General features: G+C 29.3%; 1 protein-coding gene and 1 long non-coding RNA gene across 2 annotated transcripts; both read left to right on the forward strand.

The window, feature by feature from the left end:
• The first annotated feature begins 411 nt into the window (after positions 1–411).
• LOC137838071 (kinesin-like protein KIN-13B) lies at positions 412–5810 on the forward strand. Its single transcript, XM_068647293.1, has 12 exons — positions 412–1054; positions 1158–1262; positions 1691–1879; positions 2003–2104; positions 2832–2909; positions 3006–3087; positions 3629–3788; positions 3865–4167; positions 4317–4535; positions 4614–5100; positions 5180–5245; positions 5322–5810. The coding sequence occupies exons 1-12, from the start codon at positions 953–955 to the stop codon at positions 5496–5498; spliced, it is 2070 nt and encodes a 689-aa protein (XP_068503394.1). The 5' UTR covers positions 412–952; the 3' UTR covers positions 5499–5810.
• A 23-nt stretch (positions 5811–5833) lies between these two features.
• On the forward strand, positions 5834–6599 carry LOC137838072 (uncharacterized). Its single transcript, XR_011085547.1, has 2 exons — positions 5834–5959; positions 6428–6599. It is a non-coding gene; the product is annotated as an uncharacterized lncRNA (long non-coding RNA).
• The last annotated feature ends 10978 nt before the right edge of the window (positions 6600–17577 follow it).

A 17577-nucleotide genomic window follows, 5' to 3' on the forward strand; every position in this document is an offset into this window, starting at 1 on the left:
TGCTTACAGATTTCAATATTCGGAAGTTATTTTTATACATTATGGATTTCAAAATCTGGAAAATCATTTTCTTATTTCATTTAAGCTTCCGGATGGTTATATCTGGAAGTGAGTTATGAGTTCCGAATTTTTATATCCAGAATGATGTGTCATAAATGATGCCGAAGATTGATATTCATAACTCATTTATGTTTATTTACAGATCTTGACTTTCGGAAAGTCATTTATGCTGTTCAAATAAACTTCTAGATGGTGAAATCTGAAAGTGACATATTAATTTTGAATTTATATATCCAAAACTTTGTAATTTGACATACAGATATAAATATCCGAATGATAAAAATTTAAAATCATTAAGAATAAAAATGGACATTTCTGAATTGATATGGTGAGGGGAGAATCAGCCCAAACAGAGTGGCGCCAGACTTTCGTTGACAACGTGAAGCCCACTCCGCCCTATGCGACCTCCAACTGACTCTAACTGCTTCAGCATGCTCACGCGCGCGTGTCCAACGCGACGGACAACAGCGCGTGGCCGGATATTCTAATTTTCTGGTGGGGCAAAGTCAAAAGTCGCAAAGCCGCTCAACACTGGTATACTTTTTTTTCGGAAACATTAATTGGACCCTCTCACGCGCTCCTCCTCCTCTTCACAATTGCTGCGTGACGACACGCGCTTCAACTCCGTTTTACTACACAGAACGAGCGCTTTTCCTTTTGAAGTTTCAACTCTTCTTTCACTTTCTCTCCTCTCAGCACTGTTTGTTTCCCGATATTATTTTGAAAGGGAAACGAAAGAGAGAGCAATGATATTAAGCGTTGAAGTCGTTTATCTTCGTTTATAGATTAACGAGTCTCTGCTTCAATTACTCGTATCGTGAGTGTGCATACTCGTGCCAGAACGAGATATCGATTGCGAAATTTCAAGTGAACGAGTGTGACTGGGAGAGCGATGCCGCGATCCAATTCCGCCGTGCACCACCACCGGCAGAGCTCCGACAACTTCATCCTCGACGCTCACAGAAGCTGGTTACAGTCTTCGACTTTCGCGCAGGTGAGGTTTTATGCTTTCTCGATGATTTGCTTCCTTTTATGAAAATGAATCACGGCGAGAGCTAATTCGTCGGTGTGTGTTCGGAACAAATCGTTTTGTGCAGGAGTTCGGGACTCGATCTTCGAGCTTGAGGAAAATCGGCGATGATCATGTTTCGAGCAGTGGCTTGCTTGATCTGCATTCCTTAGATACCGAGCTTTTACCCGAGGTTTGGCGTTTGTGTTTTGATTGGCTTATTTCGTGTACTGAAAGAGCTTATAAGTATGTGTTTGTTTGAAGAAACTTCTCCAAAGTATTTCTAGAGGGAAATAAAGCTAAAAGGAATTTGTACACAAGCTAACATGTAGAGGTTTTCTTCTATAGTTGTGCATAAGACGAATCTTATTTTTCTCTTTTAAAAGTCTCTGTGGACGAGTTCTTCCAAACAAGCCTATAATCAAATAGACTTTTTAGATGAAAACTTGTGCAGACTAAGTAGAAAGCCTAATGTGTTTTAATTTCATTCGGTTTGAAATGAGCTGAGTTGCCTGAGCGAACAGCATGATGTTAGTGTTTATTTGTTGCTTAATATTTCATTTAGCATGACGATTTGTGTGAACATGCAAGTGACTGGAATTTTAATTTGATTCTTAATAGATGTATGGTGATCACAATGAATACTTCACTAATCACACTGTTCGGGGACAAAGTTATGATGGCTATGAGTCAATCCTCTCTGGTAACAAACACGTACAAAGGACTCGGGGATTGCCTGAGAACAATTTTCTGAAAAGTGTCCCAACTGAAAAAGAGAGAGCAAACAATGTTGCCAAGATTAAAGTTGCGGTATGCTTCTTGCCGCGTGTTTCCTTTTAGTGCTAAATGTGACTTTTTCTTTTATCCGTAATATAAGGACTTCAGTTCATTTAACAATTGCATTTTGGCTAAAAATGTCGAGGTCTGTTGCAGGTTCGGAAGAGACCCCTTAATAAGAAGGAAACAGCAAAGAGAGAGGAAGACATTATTTCTATAGATTCAAACTTTCTCACAGTCCATGAAAGAAAACTCAAGGTTGTCATATTTCATGATGTGAACTATAGATTGAATCTGTTCTGAAACATATTATCAAGTTCAATACAAAGTACTCTACGCTGCCTTTGCAGCAGTTGGCATGCGATAGATTGACATAGAAAGTACTATTCACAAGCAATTCAGGAGTCTACCATACTACTGAACATCATGATATAATACTCTCTGATGCTTTTATCTCTGATACTTCGACATCAAAATTCTACATATGTAATGTCTCATGCTTTTTACATTCTATTAAAGACTTTCTAGAACATAAATTGTATTTCAATGTTAAGTATGCCTAATAGAATTTGATAAGTACAAACTTCTTCAAAATATACTGCCAATGATCCTGCCAAATCATTATGAATATTTTGCTCAGTTTTTTGTTGCATCCAAATCCAAAATGGAGGTATGGGAAGAATATATTAAGAAATCAAAATAGATTGACTTAGACGTGGAGAATCTTTCACATCAATGCTTTAAACATCAATATCAAAAATTTCAAAATTGCTCTTTCTCATTCTTTGGTATGTATATAAACAATTCAAATAGCATTGGACCTTACAATTACTGTAAAAGAGACAATTACTCAGATCAATAATTTTCTAATTGCTGTTGATAGATTCATATTATAATTTTGCAATGAAAACACTCACTCATAATGTAACTTGGATGTTTAGGTATTTTACCTTTTTCTGTGTCTCTACTTCACCTGTGTTTGTAGGTGGACTTAACAGAATATGTTGAGAAACATGAATTTGTCTTTGATGCTGTGCTGAATGAAGATGTTTCAAATGATGAAGTGAGTATTTGACTTGTTGTTGTGGCTCTTGTGACCATGTTGACTGATTATTCAATGGTTTCACTATATTAGTTATTATTTTGGTTTTTGATATAGGTATATGCTGAGACTGTGGAGCCTATTGTTCCACTGATTTTCCAACGAACAAAAGCAACTTGCTTTGCATATGGTCAAACTGGTAAGGTTCTGTTTATTGCTAATAGAGGAATGTGTGTCATTGTGCACAAACAATCTAATTATAAAAATTATGAATACCTTTCAACATTTTGTAATTTAACAGAACAGTTACTATCTATTCAGTAGTAAATCTTGGATACTTCACTTGTATAGGATATGAATTAAACAAATCTATGAGTTGACTGACATAATGTTATCTTGATGATCTTAAAAACCAAATTTTTTATTATGTATTCAATATTCATAGGTAAGTCGTTTCTGAACTCTGTAAACTCCATATACCTATTTCTTAGTTGTACCACACCTATTTCCTTAGTTTACTTAACTGCTCCCCATATCCTAGTTGAATTAGAATATGCTCCTGGATCTCTCATTTTTGGAGATGAATTTGAATAGGTGTTGGTGTTCTGCTATATATGGGAATAAGTTTAGCTTGTCAGATTATGCATAAAACAGTTTGGTAAACACCAAGCATTTCATTTGTCTTGATTTTCTCCTATATCTGAACTTTTTAGCTGATATGAAATTACTTTATGATATAGGCAGTGGGAAGACATATACTATGCAACCATTGCCTCTCAAAGCTTCCCAAGATATTTTAAGATTAATGCACCACACCTACTGGAACCAAGGTTTCCAATTGTTTGTTAGCTTCTTTGAAATATACGGGGGAAAACTTTTTGATCTCCTCAATGATAGAAAGTAAGTCATCATAATGTGCGGTGGAATAAGTATCTAACTTGGGGGTTATTTGGTTGATTAGCTTGTGATTTTGCAGAAAACTTTGCATGAGGGAGGATGGGAAACAACAGGTTTGCATTGTTGGCTTGCAAGAGTATAGAGTATCTAAAGTAGAGACAATCAAGGAATTTATCGAGAAAGGAAATGCCTCAAGAAGTACTGGCACAACTGGAGCAAATGAGGAATCCTCTCGATCACATGCTATACTTCAGCTTTGCATTAAGAGATCAGCTGGTGGGACTGAATCAAAGCCTGCTCGACTTGTGGGCAAACTATCTTTTATAGATCTGGCTGGAAGTGAACGAGGTGCAGATACTACAGACAATGACAAGCAGACTAGGTGGGATTTTGGTTTTATCTTCAATCATATTTTGTTAGCTGAATGCTGTTTCATTTGAATAACTGGAAGACTTACCAAATAGTGCATGTGTCTATGTCCAGAGGTAACTACGTTGGTTTAACTGACTTTTTTTTTATCTTTTATTCCAGAATTGAAGGGGCCGAAATAAATAAAAGCTTACTTGCTCTGAAAGAATGCATTAGAGCTCTAGACAACGACCAAGGGCATATCCCTTTCAGAGGAAGTAAATTGACGGAAGTTTTGCGTGATTCTTTTGTTGGTAATTCGCGCACTGTAATGATATCATGCATTTCACCTAGCTCAGGTTCATGCGAGCATACTCTTAACACATTAAGATATGCTGACAGGTATGTAGTTTGAAATTTTATAATAAAGAAGGATTGATCTGATATGATAAAATATTCTAATTGATGGTTAAATTTCAGAGTGAAGAGCTTGTCAAAAGGGAACCACTCTAGAAGGGATCCTCTTTCTTCCTCAAACATTAGAGAGTCCACTCTGTTGCCTGGGTCCTCAATTTTAGCTCATGATGATACCTTGGAGGAAGAAATAACGTATGTCTCCAGTGACAAGAATCGATTTGGTTGGCCCAAATATCCAGAAAGAGAACCCTCTCCACCAAATAATGTGGACCATGTTCCAAGTGGTAAAATGGGGGGAAATTTGGCGCCATCTGTGTATTCTGACCCACCAAACGGTCAAAGAGGTAGTCAAAATGACAGAACTGCAAATGAACATGATTACCTAGGACCCATATATGAACAAGACAGAACAAGAAAAACAAACAAGCGAGTGGATGACGACCAGTTATCTGCTGTGGACAAGAAGATAGAATCTCGTGTTAATGTTGATGCATCGCATTTTCAGACTAATCATTCTGATCCGGATGATAATTTAAATGCCCTCCTGAAGGTATAGTCTTTTGCCAAACTGCCTAAAGTGTTTTAGACTATTAAAGTAGTGAATGGTGCCTATTTTGTTTGGTAAACAGGAAGAGGAAGATCTAGTAACAACTCATCGTAGACAGGTGGAGGAAACCATAGACATTGTCAGGGAGGTTTGTACAAATCCCACACCTTTCTTTAATGATTTGCTAAACTTGGTTATCTTTTTCATATTGTGAATTAATGCAGGAGATGAATTTACTTCTTGAGGCGGACCAACCAGGAAATCAATTGGATGATTATATTTCCAAATTGAATACCATTTTATCACAAAAGGCTACAGGAATCTTTCAATTGCAGACACGGTTGGCTCAGTTTCAGAGACGTTTAAAAGAGTATAATGTTTTCGTATCTTCTGGTAATTGATGTTGGTGCTAATGAGGAGATGATTGTTGTGTTGTGGATGAGGAATACTTCGTGATCTTAGATTTCGCTTCTATGATTTCATTGCCATGGTTTGTTTCTCATTTGTTAAAATGTTGCTGTTGACAAGATTATTGTTGATTTTGGGGTGTCCAAATAGGAATCAGATTCGTTTTTGTTCTTCACTTAATTGTTTTGACGGGTCACTGTTGTGACCTGAACTTTGTATACAAATACAAATGTATGTCCACATTCTATTTTTACCTGTGGAGAGTACAATGTAAAGTCAAACTACCCTGTTGGGAATTGCTTGTAGTTTTGTCCTATATTATTGGTTCGGAGTGGTATCCTTTTCTTCCCGTTAACAGGTGTTGTGGAGTGGTTCGGGATTAAGAATGAAGAGTCACTGGAATCCCGTTGAAATGCCCTGATCGTTGTTTCCTTTTGCTTCAGTACATGTCAAGGTGTGCTTATCAGAAATTCATTCTTTATATGAATTATTACCAGAAGTACAAAATCCCCTGTAGTCATAATCCGTGGGTTGTTTCTTTGTTGCTTTCTCCACAAAATATTTCCAAGCACACGCAGATCAATCAATTAGTTTGGTAATCCTGTAACTGTGATAATTTCCTACGTAACTTGCAAAATTCCAATTGAATTCCTTATTGGTGATCCCACACTTGTCCCCCTCTTGATCACTACCATTTTCGTACCTCTCTTTCAAATCACAACGTAGACACAGGGGGTTTGACATGTCAATTTGCTAAAATAATTCATGCATTTTATCATGATAGGTTCATTGCCCAATAGGGATACTCACTGTCCATGTCCATCATGCTTTCATCTGTTGCACCTAAAGCTTGGTGATGTGTCATTCTTTGTGACTATCATTACACCTAAACATTTAAGCGGCGTTATCAATTCTGGTACAGGCATGACATGCTGATTCTAAACCCTACAACGTATTGGACTCTTGCTAATTGCCAAATGTCTACCGTGCTTTTCAAGCTTGGACAGAAAAGTTAACATTTTTCAGATTCTGCTGAATGTATTGCCAAACAGTGCCAATGCCGCAAAGAAAAGAAAAAGGTGTTTGCTTCTTCATCCTTATCAATTTTATGAAAGACTTTTTTCCTTCTATCCAAGACTTGGACAATGGAATTTTCATTTCAGAAAAAGTGGATTTACCTGAGGATGATATTTCCTTCGTTAGAACCTATGTAGCATAGACACTGATATGACACGGACACGGAGATACGTATAATTTCTAAAGTGTAGGACATGGGAACACAAATCTATATATTATATAATTATGAATTATATAAATTGACAATAAAGATTTATGTGCACTAAATATGTTTCAGTTTCTTTTAGCAGAAAGATGTTTTTCATGTTTGGTTCAAAATGATTTGTTCCTTATTTTTATAATTATAATAAAAATTTATACAATAAGTTTAAGTTTTTAGAAAATTAATGTATTTTTTCTTTTTAAATTTGTGTTAGACTCGTGCTAGAATTGTCAAAAATTCAACAAATATTTTTTTGAATTAGATACTTCACTGATAAGTGTCCTATGAGTGTCATATGAGTATCGATGTCCGATACGAACACGTCATTTAAGAGAGTATCCGAGCTTCATATCTTAGAACTCTTAATATAAAAATTTACCAAAGTATTAAATTTAATTACAATCAAATTTCATTAAATATAGGTTTAAATAAATTCATCAAAATATTTTTTATATATTTAATATTAAGTTAATTATCAATGTAATTAAATATTTCTTTTGCGAAAACTACATGCTTCCCAACTTAACCATAAGTAGTGGTAATAAAAGAAAACAACCAATGAAAAAAATAACCAAAAATTGATTAAAACTACAACTTTTTGGATTTTTTAGATATATTTTTCCCCAACTAGTGGGTTTGGTTCAGATAGAAAATTAACAGTCAAATCAAACCAAATTAAATTACTTATTATATTGAAACATAATGTTATATGTTTAGGTTTAATTAGCAACTAATAAGTTTACACACGAGTGTATCTTGTACCGTTTGACATTTTGGATAACTGGACCGAATTCCTAAACTAGCATCCCAATTTGTTACCACATCCTTGGCCTTGGGCCAGAATCATTCATCAGTTAGTTAGAATAAGATTAGGGTTGCTTAATGAAAAAATATTACACCATCCTTAGGACATTGGTTAAAGAATGAAAAGAAAAAAAAATATATTGATATGCTGATAAATGAAGTTCCCTAATTTTTTAATATGCTCTTATATGATTTTTAATACAAACTTTTTTCTTTTGCAATTTAACCGCTTCCTAACAATACCCTTAACTTGATGTATGATAAAAAAAAAAATTGAATTGGAAAATTGTCCAGCCTATTTTTTTTTAAACATCCAGTTCGTTTTAAAGTTTTTCCATGCATTAACTCAATTTTAAATGTTCCACTTTATCGTATTTCTTCTTAAAAAAGTGAGTTAAAATTGTTCGAGGTGATTGTGTATGAATTTGTTGATCTCTTCTTTATATGATTGTTGAGCTTTGTTGATAAAAGATGAATGATGATTTATTTGTACAAGACTTTATGATGCTATTGAAATAAGATGAATATTTTCTAAGGTAGTATTTATAAGTTTTTGGATTTACGAAAATATCTCAATAAAAACTGATATCCATTATCAGATACTAAGTCAATTCTAGTCGCACATAATTCAGTTATTTTTCCGTATATTCGAGTTATGGGAATTCTGAAGGTGATTAATTTCACTTTTAATAGTGTGTGATAGTGTGTATTAACTTTTTAATATTTTTTGGTTAGTAGTACTCGAGAACTCGATTTCAGAGTTGAATTTTTATTTTGAATTTTAACTCTACTTATGTCTTTGCATATTTCTTAAAAATGGATTGTATTTTTTAAGATTATTCACATATCAAACTTTGGGACCAGCTATATAGTTTGTTGATCCAACCTTATCTAACTTGTTTTGTTGGGAGCTTCAGAAAATTAAAATACACCTAAAACAATAATTAATTTTATTAAATGATTTTTATGTCTAATAATAATTTATATATTTTCAGAATGATACATTAGTTTACTCAAATCTATTAAAATAATATCATTAGAATCAAACATCATATTTAATTAGCATAACCCATTATTAGGATAAAGAATTTTAGAGAATGTTAATTTGAACATTGTGCAACTGGTTACAACCGATAAATCTTGAAGAACCCCAACAATGCATATATCAATCTTGCAACATCAAAATTCCGTGAGCAAAATCTACAAATTGGACAATTATAAATTCATATATTTGAAGTCGGTAGACATTGTTAACTGCTCATGAAATCCAAAACCAAGCACACAAAAAAAGTTCTGAGAATCATTTGACTGTGGAGATATGGAGAATCTATTGTCACCATTGACAGCCACCACTTGAAACTTGATTGGCTACAAGGCCTCCACGTGTCTCTCATCTTTCACCTGATGTCTTGTCTTCATTCCCAATGACACCTTCAAAACCAGACAATCATGGAGGAAGTCAAGGATGAACTTGTGAATTTGTTATTTCTCAAAACTTTTTCATGTCTTTTAGTTACTTGGAAAATGGGTAACATCACCCTCACACAAATACACAGAATGAAGCTTCACTTTCTGAGTTTTCTTTTTGGCTAGCCATGATTCAGCTTCATTTTGGATTCAAAAAGCTATTTTGAATCATATGATTCATTCTCTCCTATGAAAAGAACAACATGGAAAATAAATTAGAAATTTTCTTTTGATGTATACACATGCATCCCATTTCCACCTCACCAAGTCATGACAAAAGCAAGTTAAATCCAACTATGCTCATATGTTTATAGGTAGATAGATAAAACAAATGCATAGTTACTTCAATTAATTTAGCAAGAAAATTTTGTTGTAAACTTGCCCTCTAATTCAAACCATCTCTAAGAACATACTTGAAGTGATAGTGATAGTACTAGATTCTTCTTAATTGTACTATAATTATGATTAAGTCGGTTTAACATAGCTAATTAATTAGGTCATGGCTCTTTGCTTTTCTAATGATTAGACACTTGAGATTTGGTAAATGGTTCAAAATCTTCTTGATGTTACCTCAATGTGCCTATCATCCAATTTTCTTTTCTAGAAAAACTTTCTTAAATTTGTTTTTATTACTATAAAAAACCATTTCACTACAAATAAATTATTAAATAAAAATTAAAAAAATTATTAGATACTATTTTAGAAATTAAAAAAAAAAATTAATTTATAAATTAATTTTTATTATTGATAAATAAATTATAAATTGATATCTAATTAATTATTAAGATTTTCACTGTGAACTTTAAAATCTAAATAATTAGTATTTAAAACATGATAATTAATTAGATATTATTTTAGAAACTAATAATTTTTTAATTTTTAAAATAATATCTAATTTAAACAATATTAACTAATTATTCTCAGTTTTTAAAAATATTTTTTATTTAATAATTTTTTATTATTTTGTGTGTTGGATACTAAGATTTTTTTTTAGGAAAAAATGAAAATTTATTATCCTTGATTGAGAGTTAAAAGAGGTGAAGTATACCTACCAAGCAATTTAAGTCATCATTACCCTCGATTTTTCCATTACTATGCAAATCTTGAATCTAGTAATACAAGTCAAAAACACTATTAACTAAGAGGTATAAGAAAAAATATTTTATTTGCTTTTAATGATCTCAAGTAATGTTATTGGTTGCCTCAATAATCCATGTGATGGAAATCTTGTTGTTTTGGAGTTGTTTATCAAACATAGACCCTAAGAAAACGTTCATCTCAACTTACTACTACTAATAATAATATATGAACCGACCAATCACTTACTTAACCTGCTTCATTACACTCAAATCATTTTTTCATCACTAATTAACTAATCAGAGATTGAAATCTCATTTTTGTGCTATACTTCTCTTGGTTTTCTTAAGAGATAAGACAAATTGAAGACCCTATTTCATATGTAAGCTTACCTAAACATTGATTATGGCCACAATTATTTTAATCCGTAAAATGAATGTCACAAACTATTAAGTTTCACTTTTTATTCGATTAAAGAATGTGTTACTATTGATTTTGCTAACCAAGACTATAGTGTTAGATAAAAAAATAATAGTATATATTATAAAGGAGATGTTAAAAGTTAAAATTGGAATTTTAATATTTTTGAAATAAGTTTTTGGTGAAATATCGGAAAATCTCGATTCTTATATTAATATGCATGAGATAATTACAAAGAGTTGTGTTTTAGAATGAATAATTTGACACATGGCTTAGGAGTTGAGATTAATGATAATTTAAATATATATTTATTTCTTAAGGTTTTGAGGTGCTTCTGGGACAAAATCATGACGAAACTTTGAACTCTAAAACAGATAATATCTTGGATATGATGATTGACCATAATGATGTTATCTCAATGAACTTGAGGTCGGAATATTGACATTATTCTAAAGATAAATTCTCGTTCCATTAATCCTGGTTTGGAGAGTTTATTCCGGTATGTTCAATATATAATCTCACATCCCTTATAAGTTGAAATCAATAGTAATTTAAATATATTTTACCTTATTAACCCTTCAATATGTTTTTTAAAGACAAATTCGTGACGAAACTCTAAAATTCAAAACGAATAATACCTTGAGTGTGGCAACCCAATAATATTATCTCAACAAACTTAAAATCGAAACAAATTATTTATTAATTATATTTTTTTTTACTTTGAATTGAAAAAATGTCTCAAGTGTGTTAAGGAAAAAAAATACTTAAGAGATTAATATCAATTAATATCTTAATTTACTATTGTTTAATATTCACATATTACATATCACTACAAGAAAATCACGAAATAAAAACCAATTTGTAAAAACCAAAATAATTAGTTGCAATAGTAACTAAATTAGAGACTATTTTAGAAACTAAAAAGAAATTTGGTTTCTAAATTAGTTTCTATTATTGTTAAATAGTCTCTAAATTAGTATCTAATTAGCAACCAAGGTTTTTGCTACCAAATTTATAAACTAAATAATTGGCAGTTAAAACTTTAGTTGCTAATTAGATACCAATTTAGAAACTATTTAACAATAATAGAAAATAATAGAAACTAATTTAGAAACCAATTTTTTTTTTAGTTTCGAAAATGGTCTCTATTTTAGTTACTATTGTAACTAATTATTTTGGTCTCTAAAAATTGATTTTTATTTCATATTTTTTTTTTAGTGTATATGCTCTTTACATGACAATGTTTGCACTTAGGCAAAATGAAATTTTCTTTTAAGCATTAGATATGTTGAACTATGTTTAAATAGTTTGGAAACATTTTTAAAATTGGTAGTTAAAAACTTGTTAACTAATTAGATACCAATTTAAAAACTAGTTTATAGATTTAGAAACTACTTTAGATATCAATAATTTTTTAGTCTCTAAAATAGTATTTAATTTAATTAGTATAGTGATTAATAATTTTTTATCTCTAAAATTGATTTATATTTAATAAATTTATAGTAGTGTGGAAAATAAAGTAATGAATTAAATCATATATGTATATATAAAGTTATAGATAAGTAGGGCCAGAAGTACATACTGAATTGGGAAGTACCCTTAAGCAAAGGGCAACATAAATACTGGAAATAAAAGAAGATTGATAAAATATTTAAATGCATGCACGTCAAACTCAAGATAAAGTCATTCACCAATAATGTTACTTATTTCATTGACCAAAGATTTAAATGCTTTGTACCTATTCACATTTAACAAAATCCTCTTTAATTCTTGTATTAAGTTTTAAGAAAAGACAATTTAGAAATAATAAAACCAAATACTACTAATTTTTTTCAATTAATATAATTTAGTTTTTTAAACCTATATTTGAGAGTGGAAGAAGTACAAAATAACCCTTTTCTATATATGTCTTATTTTACATTAAATACAAATAAAGTATATAAGAAAATTATTAAATAAGTTTTATTATTAATAAAATTTATAAATTGGTATCTAATTAAATATAAAGGTTTTACTTATTAATTTTAGAATCTAAAGTAATTGATAACTAAAATATTGATAGTTAATTAGATACCAATTTAAAAACTATTTAAATTTTATTAATAATAAAAATTAAGTTAGATATCAATAATTTTTTAATCTTTAAAATAATATCTAATTTAATCAATATAATAACTTATTTTTAATTTTTAAAATTGATTTCTATCTAATGATTTTATTATATATCGATAGTCTTGTTGATCACCTATATTTAATTAGAAATTTGTAAGACTATTTTTCCTTGATATTAAGTTTTAAGAAAGGTTATTTAAACAAATATTTTGCATGTAGAATTAGTATAATTAAATGTTACCAACTAACTTTCTTTAAGTGTAGATTTTTTTTTGAGTATTAATCAATATTCTTGAATTAAAATATACTAATTAAAAAGTAAAGAACATTGATAATGTAAATTAGTCTGAGTCTTAACTTTTATTTATTTTTATATGTATAATATACTCGAAAGGAACATATAAGTTCTCACATAACAAGGTAATAATTATTTTTTGAAAACATAACAAAAGTTTTGTGCATCTACAAATTTATAGGAGACAGTGTGCGTAGGAACAGAAGAAAGAGTGTTGATATAATAAAAAGCCTCTCATTCTTCCCTCTTTTCAAAAATATCCCAACATTCCACTGTATATCAACTCAACATCTTCCACTTTTATGTGCTACATGCAAATTTTCTAATATTTTATCGGTTTTGTCCACATAAGTGTATCGATGAGTTGAGAGAGGAATAAATATATAAATTGTCTTTGGTTTCGTTTGAGGAATGTAAGACTATATTGACATACGAGAATACATCAAATTAATTAAAAAATTCCTAACTTGATAATTAACAATTTATTATTAAAAAAATAAATTTTAAGTGTAATTTAATTTTGGATATTTTTTTTTTAAAAATAGACTTCCAAATGACTTTCATATTAAATTAAAAAGTGGTTATACAGTGCACTGATACATTTAGCTGAAATGATATTGGTTAGACAAAATTTATTGGTAGTATAGATTTAGAAATATGAAAATGTTATATTACTGGATGTATATAAAATTTTTATGTTTTTATTATGGTCTATTTGCAGTTTGGTATTGACCAACTGTAAAAATAAAAGAGGTTTAAATGCATAAAGGTTGAAACATTCCTGAAATATTTTTTATTCAATTTATTTATTATTAAAAAAAGTTAAAAAATAAACTTTAAGACTAACTCAACCTTACAAAACTGACTTATAAAATAAAGTTTACATTCCCTTATATATTATAAAATATTTTTATTTTTAGTTAATATTAAATCTCAAACCATGATTATAAAATGGAAAATTAGGGTTCATCAAAATGATTTATATTATAGAAATCCTTTCATTACTATATACATTATGAGAAAAGTGAAGTATTTTTAATAATTATCATTTCAACATTTTACTAATTACTAATATCCATTCTCCACTTTTGTTGGTTTGAAAATCACTTTGGTATATAACCACGAATCATCTTCCGACACAAATAAAACTTCAAAAGTTTAAATTAACCTAATTATCCAATGAGGTGCATTTTTGTGTAGGTTCACCCCAAGATTATTATTATGAAATCACGAATTTTCATTGGATATGAGAAATAAAAAAGTTGAAGTAAACATAGGTAGCTCCATATTAGTCAATAATGAAGCATACATATCTACTTAGACCTAAAAAGATGTTTCTTCTTTTATAACCTAAAAACATTATTTAATGTAAGAATGACTGGTGGTGATGTAGCCAAGTAGTGTTTTGAAGTTTTGTTGGAGGTTATGGTTCTACAACAACATTTAATATTACGTGAAGTGGGTAAGATAGATTAATATATTCAAAAGAATGAACTCTCAACAATCAAATTTGCAACATCATTTCTTGTTTGGGCAAGTAATGGATCACACTTTGCCTAAATGAGAGGACCAATCATGCACATTATTAACAATAAAATATGAGAGATCATCACTACCATTATAGATATGTGGGGTAAGTAGATTCCTCTTTTATAATCTCACTTAGCTATCATGCAAATACTACCATCTCATTCATATTCTTCCTATCAATCAAATTTCAAAAACCAAATTAGGAATAAGGAAGCCATTCAACTTCATCTTTCCCAACTTTGCATTTTCATATATATATATATATATATATATATATATATATATATATATATATATATACACACTAGGCCGAGAGGTTGAAATGTCGAAAAGTTATATACCCAAAACACTGAAAATATATTTAGTAATTATAAGGTGTAAAAAGTTAAAGTTCAATCAAGTTAAGGCCCAACAACGAGCAGTATAAATAGGTGATCTGTTTAACAGGTAAGTATGATGTTTTCTATTTGAGAATTAAGCAAACTGATTCTGACTTTATCATTGGAACCTCTTGCAGGTAGGTACTCACACCACCGAGAGTAATCATGGACCTAAAAGTCAAGAATTGACCTAGATCTAATAGCTAAATGAAAATTCACATCTAATAGGTGAGAGCAAACTCAAGTTTACATAACAAAGAGTCCAAACAAATTAAATCAATAATCGAAAGTTCACGTCATCAACATGTGATCGAGTAGCCAAAAGAAGGAGAAGAAGAAGTTAATTATTTCTAAAACTTGTAAAAACAATAAATATATATATATATATGAAAAAAAATAGTATGAGAATAATGGATGTATAAAAATGTGTTCCCCAATGGTGAAGCAGCACTTGAAAAGTGGGAAAGGGTTATAATAATGTAGAAATGAGCCAATGAGGAAGAGACAACCAATATGGACTTTATGGTCTATTGATGAATCCCTAAAAAATGAGTGTACTAATTAACATATTTTGTTTAAAGTTTCTGCATGAATTCTTTAAACATGTTTATATATAAATTATTCTGTATTAAATCTAAAAAATTAATATCCACTTCTATATAAAAATAAAAATAAATAGTCAGATTAATTATTTTAAATACTAATAATTTTTTAGTCTGTAATAATACTTAATTTAATTATTGTTTGTGTTTAAAATTAATTTTAATTTTCTTATAATGATATTATACATTAAATATTCACAAAAATTATATTAAAATTATTGAATTTTTTAATAACTTATTTACATAAAAATTTCAATTATGCACAATTCCAACCCTAATACTTTGTATTGTATTGAGCGAAATTCAAAATATGAAAACCATTTCTCTCTCTTCTATCCTATCCTATCCTACCCCACTCGCTGTTGCCGCGCGTGTTCAGGTCTCTACAGTCATCACTGTACCTTTTTCGGCACACTAGTCACTCTCACTTCATATAAATCTTAACTCATCATTTTTAACATGTTTTTTTTTTTCAAAACATTTTTCTTATTTAAATTTGGTTAAACTAATACATTATTTAATATTTTTTCATAATTTTGTTTAATTAATAAAAAAATCTCGTTGCTAATTGTATTTGTTAAGAAGTGAGCTTTAAGCCTAATGCAACATCATAGAACCGGTTCAATGAGGTGAGGTTTGCACCCACTTATATACTATAAAAGGGCTTTAAGCCTAACTCAACCTCATATAATCGACTCAATAAGGTGAGGTTTGCACCCACTTATATACTATGGAAGGTTCTAATCTCTAGTCGATGTGGGATCTACAACAATATTAGATGAGATGTTATTATAATGTCATTATTTTCAATAAAAGACAAATCAGACATCAAAATAATATAAAATATATAAGATTTAGATAATTAAATATCATGCTATGTAACACATTTTTTTCTCGTTTACTAATATGAAAATTACACTTATTATTTTCACTATAACTTTGCAATCTGAACCTTCTCTTCAATGTTAATGTACTATTACATTTAAAATTTTTGTCATTAGAGATTTTGTGTAATTTATATTTGTAGGTAACATTTTGACAATTAGACTAGTTATTGCTTCGATGAAATACATTAATTTAAGGCTTTTTATTTAAATAAGTGATTAAATTCTACTTAAACTGGTGTTAGTAAAATAATATTAAAGAAATATAATATCAAATTTTAACTACCAAAACTAAAATCTTAATAATTAATTAAATATCAATTTAAAAATTATATATTAATAATAAAAATTATTTTATATATTAATATTTTTTAGTATCTAAAATAATATCTAATTCAATTAAAACAGTAATTAATTTTTTTTTTAAGATTAATTTATATTTAATGATTTTATTGTAGATAAAAGATATATAATATACATTAATCAATAAAAAATAGTAAGTATTAGTTAATATTTTTAATTCAATAAACTAAATTATTAAAATTTTAATTAAAAACAACGTTTTGGTCTTTTAAAAACCTTTAACTGGCCTTTCAACTCTTTTTCCTAAATATAATCATTATTAACTTTTAAAACAAAACTTTATGAATAGATGGTATATGATCATAATTTTTACGTCAACTTTAAAGCAACACTGTTAATTTTTCTAACTCTACCATTTCAACGTAACCTTGCCCTAATTTGCTAATTGTAGGAAGTGTGCATTCTTCAAATTTTTTTTTAAAAGTTTTAATCTTAAATTTATTAAGATAATATTATTAAAATTAATAACTGTATTTGAAATATTGTCTATTTTAAAATTCAGAATTTATCACAATTTTATTTTTAAAAAATATTTTTATAAATTAAAAAGTAAAAATATATTTAATAATGTGAGATATATTACATATATAAGTGTTTGATAATTATTGGTTGTTTAATTATGGTGATTTTGAATTTACTTTTTGGTGTCGAGATATTGTCCCACTTTTTGAGTGGATTTGCTTCAGACTTTGGTTATTCTTCTCTATCATCAACAATTATATTTTCCCACATTCTTAATTATGGATAAATAATTTTAAAAAATATTTAAAAAAACAAGAGGTATCTTTATTGGTGTACTTTTCAACTCGTTTTTCTCCCTATTTTTTCATTGCACGATTCAAATAATTGGATCCTACAA

The sequence above is a fragment of the Phaseolus vulgaris genome, chromosome 4 (genome assembly GCF_000499845.2).
Source record: "Phaseolus vulgaris cultivar G19833 chromosome 4, P. vulgaris v2.0, whole genome shotgun sequence".
Classification (NCBI taxonomy): Eukaryota; Viridiplantae; Streptophyta; class Magnoliopsida; order Fabales; family Fabaceae; genus Phaseolus; species Phaseolus vulgaris.

Coding starts and splice junctions, on each gene's coding strand:
- LOC137838071 (XM_068647293.1), top strand. CDS start 953: ATGCCGCGATCCAATTCCGCCGTGCACCACCACCGGCAGAGCTCCGAC. Junction 1,055..1,157: donor AGTCTTCGACTTTCGCGCAG/GTGAGGTTTTAT, acceptor CGTTTTGTGCAG/GAGTTCGGGACTCGATCTTC. Junction 1,263..1,690: donor ATACCGAGCTTTTACCCGAG/GTTTGGCGTTTG, acceptor GATTCTTAATAG/ATGTATGGTGATCACAATGA.